Source organism: Aethalodelphis obliquidens, unplaced genomic scaffold (genome assembly GCF_003676395.1).
Source record: "Aethalodelphis obliquidens isolate GAN/ISIS:26980383/991018 unplaced genomic scaffold, ASM367639v1 scaffold23, whole genome shotgun sequence".
NCBI lineage: Eukaryota > Metazoa > Chordata > Mammalia > Artiodactyla > Delphinidae > Aethalodelphis > Aethalodelphis obliquidens.
Window position 1 is genome coordinate 11309752 of NW_020837967.1, and position 16001 is coordinate 11325752.

Consider the following 16001-nt stretch of genomic DNA (forward strand, 5'->3'; position numbering starts at 1 on the left):
AAATATAAATTTACTTTATAAACTATTATACTACTGGATTATACTGATTTACCTTAGGTGCCACCATTCCAGTTCATTTCTTGTCTAAATGATGAACGGCACTTGAAACAGTATAGAGTAATGTTATTTTTAGTAGGTGGTAACAGTTAATAAAGGAGTTTCCCAGCTGAAACTAGGCAGTAAACAGCTATGACAGCAATGAAATATGTGATTTTTTTTTCTAAATGGAAAATAGTGAACGTATAAAATGTTACGGGACCTAAATTCAGAATCCGGATGTAAAACTGAAATGTTTCTGTGTTTGCGTGCCTTTTTACACTCTTCTGCTTCATCTTTCTCTTCCTTCTTCTTAACTTTTTCTCATTTTTACTCTCTTCCTTCCTTCCTTCCGTCCTTCCTTAAAAAGGAAAACCTGGAATGAGCTTTGATATGATGCATTCCTTATTTATTCAGTGTAGGGGGATGGTGTAGTGCATTGCCAATGAAACACAAATTGCAATTTCAAAATCTAAAGGGCCTTTAAAAATAGCATGAGATTTAGAAATAGAAAAGCCACATTGAACACAAGAAATGTATATCTTATTTTTTCTTTTTGGATAAATATCTCTTATTTCAGTGAGACAGCAAATTTGGGCCCTTTCTCTATATATCTTTTATGTAATGGCATTTAAAAATTTCACATCTTGGGCTTCCCTGGTGGCGCACTGGTTGAGAGTCCGCCTGCCGATGCAGGGGACCACGGGTTCGTGCCCCCGTCCGGGAAGATCCCACATGCCACGGAGCGGCTGGGCCCGTGAGCCATGGCCGCTGAGCCTGTGCGTCCGGAACCTGTGCTCCGCAGCGGGAGAGGCCGCAACGGTGAGAGGCCCGCGTACCACAAAAAAAAAAAAAAAAATTCACATCTTGCATTTATTTACATGTGCCTAGCAAAAATTGAAATGATGGTAAGCCCTGATAAAATACATTCAATAAGGAATTACTTATTGAGCAACATCTATCTGCCAGGAACTTTGCTAGTAACTGGGGATACAATAGTGAGAAAGTCACAGTCCAGCTCCAATCTTACAGACTAATGGAGGAATCACTGAAGTAAGCCTGCAATGACCACACCAGCCCCAGAAGTGCTAAGATCAGTGAGAACAGAAGGCTGTGAGAGAACCCAGGAATGAAATTTAACTCAGCCTGAGAAAATAAGCCAGGATACTTTAGCAGTAGTCCTTGAAGCTGGAAACTAAAGAATAATTAGTATTCACCTGGTGCTTGGGGTGGGAAAGGGATCTCAGATCAGGAGTCTAGAGGTGGCATGTTCAGAAAACTGCTAGTGTAATAACTGAGTAAGATCTTGACTGAGAACACAGAGGAAGATGTAATCAGCAGTGAACTGCGGAAGGTGAGCTGTGTTTGCAAGCCGTGCTAGGAAATATGGCGCTTCCGGAAATATGTAGGCGTGGCTTTATGCTTCAGAACGATCACTCTGCCTGAAGAATGGGAAACGAGTTTTGGGTAGTGGAAACATCTGGTTCAGGGTATTGCTGAGTTGAGAATTGATGGAGTCTTGACATATACAGAATGTGTGAGACTTGATGATTGATGGGTAGAACGGGTAAGGGTAGTCCAGGACCAACATATAGGTTCCTGGCTTGGCGAGATGGACAGAAGAAGGCGCCATTCACTGAAATACAGAATAGGGGAGTAAAGACAGACTGGTTGGTTGGGTGGGGGGAAGGAAGATGAAATTAGTTTTTGATTCAAGTAGACAAGTCAATTAGGCTATGTGTTGTGTGTGTGTGTGTGTGCTGGAAGAACACTTAAGATATTGGTTTGAGTAACATGTCATATCAGGACTTCAGATATAGATTGGGGAGATAACGTATAGATATTACTTGAAATTATGAGCATGAAGAGAAAACCTAGAAAAATGTATAATCTGAGCAGAGAGGAGGACTAATGTGGAACTATAAGGAGAGTCAACATTTAAGAGATACACAAAGAGAGAAGTAGGCAATGTGTTTCTTAGAATTCATTTACAAAGCAGAGAGGTAAGGAGAATAAATATTTCTGAAATTGGAATGGAGCACAGAGCAATGAAATGCTAAATTGTGTGGAGTGGTCAATTGTAATTGGGCAAATTATGGATTTTCCTCCTAGAATTCTGAATGCTCATATCTTAGAATATTGTTTTTACCGAGTCATTTTTCTTAGAATATTTGGAAAATCTGCTTTCTTTGTATCTTCTTTAAAAGCACAGAAGCGTTTTCTGTCCCTGATCTATGGTTCTTTCCACCCTGCGTTCTCCAGTCTCTTCTTAAAGTCTTGGTGTCTCCGTCTCTTGCAGTTATAGTGCAGAAATTAAAAGAAGATAGTTGAATAGAACTTCAAGATGCCTTTAAGAAATCAAGTATAAAGGAATATTTTGAATATTTAACTCCATATAATTTCTATAATTATTCACCTTCATAAAATGTTATTATTTATAATATAAAGTTCAGGTGTTCTGAACTTTAGTGTACTGTTCATTCTGAATATGGATCCTGAAATTGTATGTTTCACTTGTAAAAGCACATGAAGATGAATTGACATGAAAATCCGTGTACTGCAGAGGAAGAAACACTGCACTCGGTAGCAGGATATTTGAATTCCAGTTTCTAATACCAAATTACTGTGTTTCCTCATAAGTATCCCTTAACTTTCTTGGGTCCAAGTAATGTGATTTGGAAAATAATGATCCCCGATGTCCCTTCAGTTTTTAAAATCCTGTGGTTTTCAGTTTATCTAAGCAAGCAATGCAAAGTTTCCATTCAGTGATAGAGGACAAGCATTTCATTCTCATGAAACAATTCTAATAATTGGGCCTGAAGTATTTGAATGAGTTTTAGTGACAGTAATGTTCTAAATTACATGAACATGATTAAGCATAGGAATTAATATAGAACCTTTTCATGTTACTTATAACTGTATTGTAATTTTCCTCCCATTTATGTGCCTGCCCTTTAGTAGTTAATGCTATGTCCTGAAAGAAAAATTTATCATAAGGGCTTAAATTGTTTAAACATGGTATACATAGGGCAATAAACATCTGTGCTTAGCTAGATAGAGAAATGGTGCAATTGTTCAAGTTAAATATTTTCTAAAGACACTCCCCTGAAAGAGTAAATGAACTGCCTTGGACTCATTTGTTAAGAGTTGCGGATAGTTACCAGCAGTTTCAGTCATAAGAGGCAAATCTGGAAATCAAAAAATAGAGAAAAGAGAAAGAATGTTTTTAATTATGAACCCACCCGTTACAACGGCCTGATCTCTAAGAAGACCTATCAAACAGTGCTCCTCTGCCTGGCCAGAATGTTAGCTTTCCTGAAGAATGAAGCTTTTGGTATCCTTTGGATTTCCTGCGTTTTCACCTCTGTACTGGTTCAGCAAGGAATGGAAGCCTTTCAGTGTGACAATGGGATCTCCTTGCCTCCTGACAATGTGTGTGACTTCACAGATCAGTGTGGCGACATGAGCGATGAACAACAATGTAAGTTCCCTTCCTCTCCCTCCTCCAAGTCCTGTCCACCTTTAGTCCAGAGGCTGCTGAGCCGCCTGGGAAGGCTAAGACACCTGGCCCTGCACGGATCCCATTTATATGCGCTTAGAGTCAGTCAGAAACTAAAATACTCTTTTTAAGAAAGAGACAGATCCACAAATAAAAATAACTCTAATTAAATGGTATCAAATTGCTAAGATTCTAACTAAATGGGATGTATTTTGAATCAGTTTTACCGATTATAAAGAAGGAGTGAAATGTAGAAAGGTAGCTTTTAATGGTATATCAGTGAAACAAGATTTGAAAGAAGCTTGTGACTGCAGTTTTAAAATGCTGTGATGGAAATTATGAGCTTAAGTTTGAGTTCAGTATGGGAATATTTGAAATGAAGTTTAGGTTGGGTGAGAAGATTTTATTTTTGCTTATAGGACACTACCACCAAGTGAGTTGGTACCTCTCATACACAGAGCATAAATGACTTATATCCTTTGATTCTAAGGCAGAGGAAAGAGTGCAAGCATCAGAGAGTGCAGGGCCTAGACTTGGATCCTGGGTAAACCATCTACTAATTGTGTGATTTTGAACCTCCAGTTTATTATAAGAGGTCATAAAGTGAGATAAACTGATCTCACTGGCAGGAAAATACTCCAGGTATAACATTAATAAAAGTTCACCAAGGGAAGATATGGGTAGAGACATGCATGTTTCTGTAGTTTCTATTATCAGTATCACATCCTGAAAGAAGACTGCATTTCATCAATGGAACTAGCGCCCTTCCTACAGTCACCTTTCATAAAAAACATTATCATACAATTAAATAAGTTCATTCATGTTGATTTTTAGTAACTATTGAGTCAATAATTTAGAGGTACTAAGTCTAGTATTTTAGAGCAATATGCTCAAATGTATTTTCTACTTTTTATTCAGATACTATATTAATTAGTGTTTACAGAATTCTTCATTTTTTTCTCCTACGTAAGGTTCTACATGTTTGATTTTACCATTGTTGGAATTCTATTCAAATATTCAGTCGTTATTACTTTAAAACAAGAGGAGTGATTACTGAATAATTTCTTCTCTTTAGAAGGAAACAGGTGGAAGATTTTTCTCCCATAGTTTGGGAATTGTGATCGTGCTGTTTGACTGCACTTTGTGTTTAACAATTCCTAAGACGGGGATTCATTTTATATTTGTCCCATTTCCCCAGAGACGCTACATGTGGATGTGCTGTCCTTTCTCTGGCCTGTCTGGGGAAAGCCCTTGCTGTTCTTTGGTGAGCAGCTAAGATGAACCACTCGGTTGGTTTGACAAGAAATGCAAAGTCCCTTCCATCACTAATCCCTCTGAAGCTTCCTTTCTGCGTGGTTGCTGTGATAACATGCGTAGTCCTGCTTCAGGGAAAAGGTTAATGCGAAAGAAGGGGAAGCCGCCCAGTGGGCGAGGTCTCAGCTACATGAAAGATACTAATAAGCCCAGCCTTAGAGGAGAGTGAAGGAACAGATTTGTCGAATAAACAAATTTCATTTTAAATGTTACACTGGGAGGTCACCTTTTGGCTTTTTCGCTTTTCATTTCTGAGAAGTTTCCACTTTGGTATTTTATTTAAAATGGGATAACCGGTAGATAAAATTGAGAATCACTTTAAAGCGTGAGTTTCTTTTGTACACCCACTAGGGGGAAAATATTGTGGAGGAATAATGATGGCCAAGCAGTTTTTCTCTTGAAAATTTGTGATGCTAAAATTATAGACAAGATTTTTTGTTCTTACTGAAGCTGACTTTATAATGATGTTTCAGTAGTCACATTTCGGGAAAAAAATTAATCTGTGACCCTCTTTAAAGTACAAATGGTGTGAGCTTTAAAGAAATAGATTAATATGTTGACTTTTTAAAATGAAATTGGCATAGTTGAAGTTGAAATTTGGATGCAACTGATTCTATTAATAGTGTTTTTGAAAATTTTTAAATTTTACATGATGGACCTGTTTTTCAGAATACTTGAACCTATTATTTTAACTCAGTATTTTTTAAAGATATTAGATTTAAAAAGACTAAATCTTCACAATGAAATAAATTCTATTTATACACAATATTGAACACAGTAAATCGTGAGCAAGAAAAATAATTTTTAGGTGTAACAACTATTTGGTTCTAATGTTGACAAGAATCTCTCTTTATTAGAATTTATTAATATCCTGAGCCAGGGAAGTACATGTTGTGGTACTGATCTGGGTATTTTTAAAAAATTATGTTTCTAGTGTTGCAATGTCTGCTTCTACGCAGAACCCCATTGCCTGGTCTTCCTCATTCTATTAAGCACAGCAATAATTTAGTTTCTCTTCTAGTAATTGTTCAGAATTATTTGATATATAAAGGCTTTACTCTGTTTTAGTTTTACTCAACAGTAAAACAGTAATATTACTTACGTTGCTATTCAGGTCCAAGTCAACCATAAGACTATAAACTGTACTGTTGATACAGTGTTACAATGTTGAGATATATCCCCTGCAGTGGGTTCCTACCACTGGAATATTACCAGAAAATACTCCAGTATTTTCTCAGAAATTACTCCAGTAATTAGGTAATTACTGTAGCATACCTGAAGTTAGTATTAACATTAACTGTTCCATACATTTACTTTTAGAGCTAAAATTACTGTGACTCAAAATGGAAAAATATATTCAGTTAAATAATTTCTCCCCTACGTACATGTCTTGCTTAAGAACATTTCCATTTGGTCTATTTTTAATACTTTGATTTGATGAAATATAAAGTTTTGAAGTATTACCTAACTTCTTGCGCAAACTTTTTTGGATTTAGGAATAATACTTTTTTCAAAAGGTCTTTACTTCATATAAATCTAAATTTGTATGTGAAATGTGTGAAAATTACATTAGAGGTGCATTCTGAAAATCTGAGAGGTGGTAGTGTTTAATCAGATGATAGTAAGTACATTGTTTCTTCAGTAGCATGACATAAATGTCAACTACTTTTAAAAGTAGTTGTAGAAGTTCATTAAAATACTTGAAGATAAGCATTAATAGAGTGAAATGTGAGATTTCATGTGCAGTATTTATCTTACCACTACATTGGATGCAAAATGTTTTAAACATATTTTTTATTAATCAACTAAAACTCCTATTCATCATAGCAAAATGTCTCAGTTTGGGCTATTATAACAAATTCTGTGAAACTTACTAATCTTGAAACAGTGTTATAGTTAAAATATGGTTTGGAAATCTTTTTCTCATGTGACAATGATGGTATCTGTGTCAAATTCTTGCCAAAGATACCATCTTGCCAATGATGGTATCTGTGTCAAATTCTTGCTCAATGGCTTGAGATTAAAGGCAACTATATGACAAGATTCCAACTTAAGTAATATTAGATAATTCTGGTGTGAGCTATGGAAGTTGTAATTCCATATGCTATCACATACCTTTCTGATTTACAGTTTTTCCTGTTTTTGTTTCAGTGAAACTAACAAAATTAGTTCAGTGTGAAAGATAAACATTTCCCTGATAAAAATTAATTAATGGTTTCACATTGCCAGGCCAAATAATTGCACTCTTTCATGGAAATCTACTTTTGAGAATAAATTTTACTTTGATTTAATTGGACTATTTTGAATTTATTTCATCCTTTGGGTATTACCTAGGGGTAAGACAGCAATGTAACTGGCCATTAATTTTTACATTAAATGAGAGTAAGGGAGGTAATTCTTTGTACAAATGTTTTTATGTGCTATCTACATGAAGGAAATCATTTTCTAAACAGTAAAATGTATGTAAAATTTTGTAACTATGTAATAAATAGCTTTCCTCAAGAAGGGAAGGAGATAAAAGCGCTTAACAATCTTGGAATAGAAAGAAATTACCTTAACACACATATGGCTGTATATGAAAAACCCACAACTAACGTCATACTCAATGGTGACAGACCGAAAGCCCTCTTTCATCACTTCTGTCAACATAGTACTGGAAGTCCAAGCCAGAGCAGTTAGATAAGAAAAAGAAATAAAAGCAATTCAGATTGGAAATGAACAAGTCAGATTATCGCTGTTCACAGAAAATGTGATCCTAAATGTAGAAAACTCCAAAAGTCTATGAAAAGAATGTCAGAACAAAGAAACAAATTAAGCAGGTTGCAGGATTCAAAATCAACACACAAAAATCAGTTGCATTTCTGTGCACTAACGATGAACAATCTAAAAAGGAAATAAAGTCCATTCATAATAGCCTCAAACACTATAAAATACTCAGGAATAAATATAACCAAGGTTATGAAAACAAAAAATTGTTGCTGGAAGAAATTAAAGAAGATGCAAATAAATGGAAAGATACCTCATGTTCATGGATTGGAAGAATTAATATTATTTAGATGTCAGTAGTACCCAAAGTGATCTATAGATTCAAAGTAATCCCTCTCAAAATCCCAAGAAAATATTTTTTGCAGAAATAGTAAAATTCATCCTAGAATGCATATGGAATCTTAAGGGACCCTAAATATCCAAAACAATCTTGAAAAAGAACCATCTTATAGCCCTCACACTTAATGATTTCAAAACTTACTACAAAGCTACAGTAATTAAGAATATGGAATTGGCATAAAGACAGACACATAGGCCAATGAAATACAACAGAGAGCCTAGAAATTAGCTGTCTCATAGATGGTCAGATGATTTTTGACAAGGGTGCCAAGACCATTCAATGGGGAAAGAATAGTCTTTTCAACAGTGTGGTAAAAACTGGACATCTATATGCAAAAAGATTAAACTTGGACCCCTACCTTACAGCATATCCAAAATTTACTCAAAATAGGTTAAAGACCTAAATGTAAGAGCTAGAACTATAAAACTCTTAGAAGAAAACACAGGGGAAAAGCCTCATAACATTGGATTTGGCAATGATTTTTTGGCAATCACAGGCCACAAAGAAAAACTAGATAAATTACAGCTCATCAAAATGAAAAACTTTTGTGTATCAAAGGACACTATCAGAATGAGAAGTCAATCCATGGAATGGAAGAAAATGTTTTCAAACTCTATATCTAAGACATTGACATGCAGAATAAATAAAGAACTCGTACAATTCAGCAACAAAAAACAAGCAATGAACAAAGGACCTGAATGGACACTTCTCTAGAGAAGATATCCAGATGTCCAATAAGCACATGAAAAGATGTTCAATATCATTGATCATTTGGAAAATGCAAGTCAAAACCACAATGAGATACCACCTCACATCTATTGGGATGGCTATTATAAACAAACAAACAAAACCCAAGAAAATAACAAGTATTGGCAAAGATGTTGAGAAATTGGAACACTTGTGCATTGGTGGTGGGAATGTAAAGCCTTTTTGCTTCTGTGGAAATGGTATGGCAATTCCATTCAATATTAGAAATAGAATTACTGTATAATACAGCCATTCAAATCTGGAGACATATCAAAAAGACATGAAAAAAGGGACTCCAACAGATTTTTGTACACCCATGTTGATAACAACCTTATTCCCGATAGCCAAAAAGTGGAAGCAACCCAAGTATCCTCCAGCAGGTGAATGCATACATAAAATATGGTAGATACATAAGTGGAATATTATTCAGCTTTAAAAGGAAGGAGATGCTGACACATGCTACAACATGGCTGAACCTTGAGGACAATTATACTAAGTGAAATAAACCAATCACAAAAGGACAAATATTGCATGATTCCACTTATATGAGGTACCTGGAGTAGTCAAATTTTTAGACAGAAAGTAGAATGGTGGTTCCGAGGGGCTGAGGGGAGGGAGGAATGAAAAGTTTCAGCTGGGGAAAATGAAACAGTTGTGGACTTGGATGGTAGTGATGGTTGCATATCAAGGTGAATTACTGTTTTTATCACAGAACTATGTACGTGAAATGGTTAAAATGATGCATTTTATATTTTGGCACAGTTTTCCAAGAAAAGCAGGATTTAACATTAGGAAAGTCTGCAACTGTGCCTCATAGAACTTTCAGGAGAAGAAACGTGCATTATTAATACAGACCCAGGCAAAATTGTGAAATAAATGGCTTGCTTTTAATACCTTCTACCTCTCCTCTTTAGAGTTCTCCTAACTCTTACAGTTTCCCTGTCTTCTAAGAACTTTATATTGTGATGATCTACTCATACTAAGTTAATCCCGAGTTCTGCATCAGTTTCTTCACCACTACCACTATTAAAATTTTTTTCTATTCCTTACCATTTTCTCAGAAGCATGCCCTATGTTAACTATCACTTGAGGATATAGTTTAATATTTTTCTTCACTTATGGTGTTAATGATTGAATCCACGAATGGCTCTGCAGTAAAATTTTAATGAGAGAATCTGGCATGGTGGAAGCCAATTCAGAAGATAATTGGGTCTTCCAAGCAACCTCAAAGCACAACATGGAGGTACCCTCTCTTTTTCACTGCAGTACGCTGGACCTGTGGGATCACAAAATTAAAAACAAAATGATGAGTTGCTCAAGTTCAAAAAGCCGAGGAACATAGACTCTCCTAAGTTCCTGCATCCCATTCCTCCCGTTCCGTATGTTGTCCAACTGCAGCATTGCTGTGGTAGCACGAAAATCTCCACGCAGACACACTTTAGTATAGTAAGTACTATCAGATTTGAATGTAGATGTGTGGGATATGAGATTATAAAAGGCAAATCAACCACAATTCAGGAAAAATTGTTCAAATGGTTTAAAATACACAATTCTCTACTGGGAGGAAAATGAATACTTAGAAAATTTTCTGATGCATTTTTGAATAATCTGGCAGTTATGAGAAGTTCGTGATTGCTTTTTTAATAACAATTAGTTGAAAAATGTATGCTCATTAGATTCATTTTGTAACAAAAGGAACCCCTGTTGAGACTATTCAGAAATAAAAATGTTTCATTTAGCTGTTTTTCTAGTTCTAACACTTCCAGAATACACCATTATTATCCTTGTTTATTAAAGAGAACAAAGAACATTGGAAACAGACATCAACTAAGTAATTGTAATGCAAGGTAATTTCTTGGTATTTAAAAACTGTTTGACACCTATGTGAGTGTGTGTGTACATTTCATACACATAATTGCTGAAATATGGTGATAAAAAATAGTTTAGAATATTTTGTAATCACAAGTAGATCATTGGAAAAAATGCTGGGACTAAAAGAGACTTGAAAACATACATACTTATGAAGATACACATGCATAACTAGTTGAATGACATGCACATTCATATACAAATAACTATAATTTAGTTCATTTTCTGTTTAACCAGCTTCCCTGGACCACTAGGGGTCCATGAGGTAATGATTGGGATATTCTGGATATTCTAAATATTTCAGAGGCCTTAAGGCAATTGTAAATTTAAGCACGGTATGATTCACAGACTAATCAAGTTTCTCAGCTTTTAGATAGAATGACATGAATTCTGCCTGGAAATACTGGTTTCCTCAGTACTAGAAACTCTGACAGGCCTCTAATTCTAGAGGTAAAAGTGGGTTAGTGGCTTAACAATGAGACCTTGGAACAGAGCTTTAAGAATTCAGGGTCTGGAGTCAAAATAGACCTGGTTCCAATCTTGGCCCCAACGTTCACTGGCTGCCTGCTTCGTAAGGTTTTTTTGCGGAGTAAATAAACTACCGCACTTAGAATGCCTGGCACTGATCTCCCTCAGTAAATCGTGGCTATTAAGATACCTGTTAACATTACAGAATACAGCTGCTTTGTAAAATCTTTCAAAATAAGGAATCTAGGACTGAAAATAATAAAATAGACCATTGGTAATAAAGCAGGTTTAGATAATGTTTAAAAGTGTAGTTTCTAATTCAGCTTTCAGTACTCACATGGATGTTCTCAAGGATATGCACCAGATGTATTATTACTAAGTAATATTCTTCCGAAATGTGACTAAAAATTATGTTTTTGTGACTGGGTTGCCAGGCACTGTCTATCTATTAATCAGAATAACCACCGTGGCTAATGCAACCAGTTAGCACAAGAACAAGCTTGTCAAAGGAACATCTCCAGTTACTAAGAGCTACAACCCAGGGACGGTATAGTTGCCATTGAATTAATCTGTTTTTTTAGAGAGTGACATTTACAGATGGTGGATAATGGAATAAAGCCCTCCTTGGGGGGTTATTGTGAGCAACCAAGTGTCCAGATCTTTCTCCCTCTCCCAAGCCTCTTGGATCACTTATACCAAGAGAAAAAGAAAAGAAAAGGAAAAAGCCAGAAAATGCCTTGTTGTGATTAAAAACACCAGGGATTTCAAGAACACTGAGATTCAACAGGGAGGTGCTATGCTTAATTCCAGGGTTCCGTCGCAGCCACAATGGCTGAATTTGTATCAGAGGGTCCTCTCTGAAATGGTCTGCCCAAACCTGAAATTCTGATATGGCTGGAACATTAAGGTGGATGTGAAGATGTAACCTTAATAATAATGCCTCATATTTTGTGGTGCCTAAGAGTTGTATTTATATATATATTATGTCATAAGATTCTCACAGCAGTCATTTGAGGGAGAAAGGGCAGCATGCCATTATTTCAATTTCATAGGTGAAGAAAATGGCTTGGTGTGGTTAAGTGGTTTAGCAAGGCCCTCAGTTAATAAGAGACAAAATCAAGATTAGGTCCTCAGTCTTCTGACCTCATGAGTGGCATTCTTTCTGTATGACCACACTGGTTTTTAATATGTGGTGATTTATTTAAATGTCATATGCAAAAAAGCTTTGCATTGATGAAGTAGACTTAAATTGTGAGAAATTATCCTGATGTTAATCTCTTTGTAATTTGTTCCTAAGCTTTCTTTTTCACCTATTGTTTTATTTCTTAAAAAGCTACATGTGGGGTTGTGAAAGTGGATTTCTTTTTTCTCCCATTAGGCTCAAACTATGAAAGATGTGATTTTGAGGATGGACTCTGTAGTATGATGCAAGATCAGAGTCTGCGACTTGGCTGGGCAAAGAGGAGTGGGATAACTGGCCCATCACCTCCATTTCATGACCACAACGGTGATATGTCTGGTAAGTGCTTTGAACTTTTTTTTTTTTTTTTTGGTCAAGTGGTTGGTAAGGACAGTAGAATCAGAGCTGATGGTTAGATATTAAGGATGATGATGTCTAATTTTATACATTCTTTAACTATATTCAAGATATTTATGATTCTAAAATGTCGTATTAGATACTTATAATTGGGTTCCTGGGACCTCAAAGGTCCATCTAGATAATAATTGGGATTTTCTAGCTATTTTGACTCTGTAAGGAAACTGTGAAATTTAAACATAGTACTCCATAGGTTAATTTGTCAAATATCTTTGCTTTTGTTTAGACTGATTTTAGCTTTCTCTAGTAATACTTGAATTCTTCGGCTGACTAGAAAGCTCTGATGGGAGTTCGGGAGCCAGACATTTATTCATTTCTTTAGTTGTTAACTAATGTTAACTAATGAAGTTCATTCACTTGCCATTTTATACCAGGTGATTAAGATATTTTAGTAAAGCAAAAACTGACTCTGCCTGCCTTCACCTGATGGCCTTACACATGGTATGAAAAGAGGTAATCTTTTGCCTGGCATAACTAATTGAAGGCTGGTGATTTTTTAAGAAAATTTACACTTCTCTCAAATAAATACAACTAAATGTTACATATGAGTATTCCCTAGAGACAATTTGAAGTGATTAGATGTTAGTGGTTTGGAAATGTTTACATAAATACTATACATGTGGTTAGAATGCTGGTGCTGTCACTAGCTATATAATCTTGAGCAATTTACTTTGTTAAACCTTGGTTTTCTCAACTCTAAAATCTATCATAAGATAGGATTTGAGAGCTAAGTAAGATATTGTAAGTAGAGCTTGTCATAAAATACCTGATAAAAGTTGATGTTTAGTACATTTCTGAATAATTTTGGTGTTCCTAATTTTAACTCTTATGTAAGTAAAATGGAGTTTATTGTCCTTGGCTTTGATGACAAAAATAAGTTTTAAAAAAGAGTGTTTAACAATTGTTAGGAATAAGCCAACTCTATCACTAAAAATAAAAACGGGGGGAGCCAGACTTCACAAACAGGACCGACTCACTGCAATTACATGAAACATTTATTATGGATACAGTTGTGTTAGATGGTGATATTAAATCTGGTTCCCAAATTTTAGCCATTGTAATTCCATTTCCCTTTTAGAACCTCCTCACTGTTTTTTCCTTTTACTTAGAAGATTTTTCACAGTATACAGTTACTTACCTTAGTCTCCATCATGGGCAGCATACTTGATATTTTCTTTTTATGTTATATGTGACTCTGATTCTCTTCTTCTTGCCACCTCGTCTTGAAGTTAGACAACATCAGGGTCTCCACCTCTTTTCTTTTCTCCTCCATTTCCTCCCTCTTTCTTTCTTCCTTCTCTTTTCTTATTTTGCCATTTGATAGCCTAGTAAAGAGATAAAATGGGATCAATTCACATCAAAATTGAAATGTTATATAGGCAAACACTATCTTAGCTATATCGCTTGGTTTAATTTAAGATCTCTGGAGTCAGACTGGTTGTGTATGAACACTGGCCCTGCTAACCTGCTAGCTGTGTGGTCTCAGTTTCCTCATCTGTAAAATGGAAATAATAATAATATTATAAGCCTCATAGGGAAAGAGGGGCAAAATGTTGCCTAGCATAATAATTGAAGGCTAGTGGTTTTAATAATAGTGATGTATCTCTTATAACTACAATTAAATGTTAAAATATGAGTATTTCCCTAGAGACTGCTTTAAATAAGCAAATGTTTTGCCTTCAGATATAAGGTGCTTGAAAATGTTTATGGAAAAAGTAGTCATGCTGGAATCTTGTCTCCATTCAACAATCCTTATTTCATGAGTAGTAATAAAATTTTTGATTAACTTACACTTGAAATAATTTGTCAGTGCTCCAGATTAATATCTTTCATCATGTAATCAATGCCTTGAGAAGTTTTCAGAGCTAAGTTTGAAAATCTGTTAGAACATTAAAAACATCACTGTGTCAATATTTGAAGTCTAAAGCTTGAGGCAAAGTGATTAAGATGTAGTATTGATTTTTAAAAGTGTATAACATTGTAATTAGATAAAATAGTATCATTACACAAATTCAAATATATCTTTGCAATGATAGTAAAACTTTTTTTAAAGAATGGAATATAATAGTTTTTCTTATAAGAATATAAAAGTTTTTCTTATAACATAAAATATGAGTTTTTCTTAATTCTTATAAAAATAGTTTTAAATAATTCTAGAATTCAGCTCATGGTAAAGGTGATACGTGAGTTTTTTAAAATATATAGTTCTCTGTAAACCTAAACTGTATAGGTTATCAAAGATAAAAAACATTATTTGGAAAGTTAATATTTCCTTTTATACCACAGATTATTTTTCTTATTTGGGTATTTAAAATTAGGTTTAAATGGGATTATGAGAACTTATTTTAACCAATTGCTAAATTGGGTCTAAAACCCATATATTATATTATGAAACACACACACTATTAAACAGCATCCAGTCTTTTTATTTTGTTCTAGGGAGGTATGATGATCATAGTCTAGGACTGAAGGTCCTTTGCTATCCTCCACAGACACACCTGCAGGACCCATTTCTGTGGCATTTCTTTGGTCATGTGGGATTGTTGGGCAGCACATAATAGCTTTGAAAGTTTCATCTACACTGTGTTTCTTAATTTATGGCCGTATTAGCTCTATTTTGCCTAGTAAGCTATGAACAGGATCTATGAACCCACTTATTTTTTTATTTGTATGTTCCCCCAACAAGAGTTTATTATAAAAATTTTCAAGAATGTGAAAAAGTTTGAAAAAACTTACTGTGACTAACCATATACCTACCACTTAGGTTATATAATTAAAATTACTGTTCTATATTTGTTTTATCAATATCTATCCATCCACCCAACCCTTTCTCCATCCATCAATCTGTCATATTTTCTATGCATTCAGAGAAAGTTGCAGGAATAACTTTACCGCAAATACGGCAACATGGTATCATTAACTAGACGCAGAGATCAACAAACCATGTCCTGTGGGTCATTTTCCTATTTTTGTAAATACAGTTCTAGTGGAACACAGCCATGCCCATTCATTCACAAATTGTCTGTGGCTGCTTTTGTACTACAGTCTTGGAGTTGAGTGGTTGTGACAGTGACCGTATGTCGACAAAGCCTAAACTATTTGGTCCCTTAAGAAAAAGTTTGTCCTTGTGCTGGAGTTAGGTATTCATTACAGTTCTTTTTTTTTTCCCCTTTGAAGTAAAACTTATGTTATATGAAAATACCAGTTTAAGTGTATCAATACTATTGGATAAGTTCTGACAAATGCATTCACCTGTGCAACTCAAACCCCTAACAAAATGTGAAACATTACTGTCACACCAGAGAGTCCCCTCAGGTCCCTTCCTAGTCAATCCTTGCTCGCATCCTCTGCTCTCAAAATAATCA

The 16001-nt window shown here is 35.1% G+C and overlaps 1 protein-coding gene across 1 annotated transcript in view; it reads left to right on the forward strand.

Annotated features, from left to right (window-relative positions):
• MALRD1 (MAM and LDL receptor class A domain containing 1) overlaps nt 1-16001 on the forward strand; it is a 604410-nt gene that overhangs the window by 12587 nt on the left and 575822 nt on the right. The window contains exons 2-3 of the mRNA XM_027121490.1: nt 3304-3517; nt 12418-12558. Coding sequence (XP_026977291.1) covers nt 3304-3517; nt 12418-12558 — 355 coding nt within the window. The remainder of the gene's footprint in view (nt 1-3303; nt 3518-12417; nt 12559-16001) is intronic.